General features: G+C 44.8%; 1 protein-coding gene across 1 annotated transcript in view; it reads left to right on the top strand.

Moving 5' to 3' along the window:
- Positions 1-964: 964 nt before the first annotated feature.
- Positions 965-1,669, top strand: part of NMNAT1 (nicotinamide nucleotide adenylyltransferase 1) — a gene marked incomplete at its 5' end in the record, with an annotated part of 16,278 nt that continues 15,573 nt past the window's right edge. The window contains one exon of the mRNA XM_011996642.1: positions 965-1,148. Coding sequence (XP_011852032.1) covers positions 965-1,148 — 184 coding nt within the window. The remainder of the gene's footprint in view (positions 1,149-1,669) is intronic.

Here is a 1,669-nt window from a genome sequence, read left to right as displayed (position 1 = left end):
TCCCGGGCTCAAGTGAGCCGCCTGCCTCAGGCTCCTAAGTAGCTATGACTACAGGCATGCCACTACATCTGGCTAATTTTTAAATTTTTTGTAGAAACTGGGTCCCACTATTTTGCCCATGTTGGTGTTGAGCTCCTGGGCTCAAGTGATTCTTCTGCCTCGGTCTCCCAAAGCACTGGGATTACAGATGTGAGCCACCACACCTGGCCTCGATTTTTTTGTTACATAAGTGATCATATAATATGCTGATAGGTAGATGGATGGATGGCTGCTAAAGCTCACTATTTGCCTATGACATTGAGAAATAGGCTTTTGCATACATCTAGGTAGACAATACAAATTAAGGCTTTTTACAAAGCAATTTGGCAATATCAATAGAAATTTAACTGTATAGGGGAATGAGGTGAGGTACAGAGTTCCAGTTGGGGAAGATGAGAAAATTCTGGAGATGGATAGGAGCAATGGTTGCACAACAGCGTGTTTGTACTTAATATCATAGAACTGTACACTCGGGTTTATTTTACCATAATTTCAGTCAATTAATTGATCATTCAGCTAATAAGCTGAAATCCCTAAAGAAAGAGAATCTGTGATTATAAAACAATATTGGCCAGGCATGGTGACCATGCCTGTAGTCCCAGCACTTTGGGAGGCTGAGGCAGGCAGATCACTTGAGGTCAGGAGTTGGAGACCTCTTGGCTAACATGGTAAAAACCCCGTCTCTACTAAAAATACAAAAATCAGCCAGCATGGTGATGCGCGCCTGTAATCCCAGCTGCTTGGGAGGCTGAGTCAGAATCGCTTCGACCTAGGAGGCAGAGGTTGCAGTGAGCCGAGATCACGCCAGTGCAGCCTGGGGAACAGAGCAAGACTCTGTCTCAACAAACAAAACAAAACAAATAATATTGATCGTGTATAAAATTGAATTTGTTATACCTAGTGTGAAACCTAACTCTTTATCCAGGAAGATACACAGTTGTCAAAGGCATCATCTCTCCTGTTGGTGATGCCTACAAGAAGAAAGGACTCATTCCTGCGTATCACCGGGTCATCATGGCAGAACTTGCCACCAAGAATTCCAAATGGGTGGAAGTCGATACATGGGAAAGTCTTCAGAAGGAGTGGAAAGAGACTCTTAAGGTGCTAAGGTATTTATGGTGTAATCAACTTTGTCAGTTCTGTGTAAATGGCTAAGCAGCTTATGTTTTTACCATGTTTCAATGTTGCTTACATCTGTGACCATACAGATTTGCAAAACTGTCACGTGTGTTGTAAGCCATTCCTGTGGAGGGTTACTACAAGACTGTAGAGCACAGCACCAAAGGATGGATCTTCCTTAGCCCTTCTGTGTCTTTCATTATGTTTTAAGTTGTTTGCGGCCAGGCGCGGTGGCTCACGCCTGTAATCCCAGCACTTTGGGAGGCTGAGGCAGGTGGATCACCTGAGGTCAGGAGTTTGAGACCGGCCTGGACAACATGGTGAAAACCCGTCTCTACTAAAAATACAAAAATTAGCCAGGCATGGTAGCACACGCCTGTAATCCCAGCTACTTGGGAGGCTGAGGCAGGAGATTCGCTTGAACCCCAGGGTTGGAGGTTGCAGTGAGCCGAGATTGTGCCTATGCATTCCAGCCTGGGTGACAGAGCAAGACTCCATCTCAAAAAAAAAA

Source organism: Mandrillus leucophaeus, unplaced genomic scaffold (assembly GCF_000951045.1).
Source record: "Mandrillus leucophaeus isolate KB7577 unplaced genomic scaffold, Mleu.le_1.0 Scaffold52, whole genome shotgun sequence".
Classification (NCBI taxonomy): domain Eukaryota; kingdom Metazoa; phylum Chordata; class Mammalia; order Primates; family Cercopithecidae; genus Mandrillus; species Mandrillus leucophaeus.
Note: the sequence above shows the minus strand (reverse complement) of the source record. Positions and strands in the feature narration are given on the sequence as shown.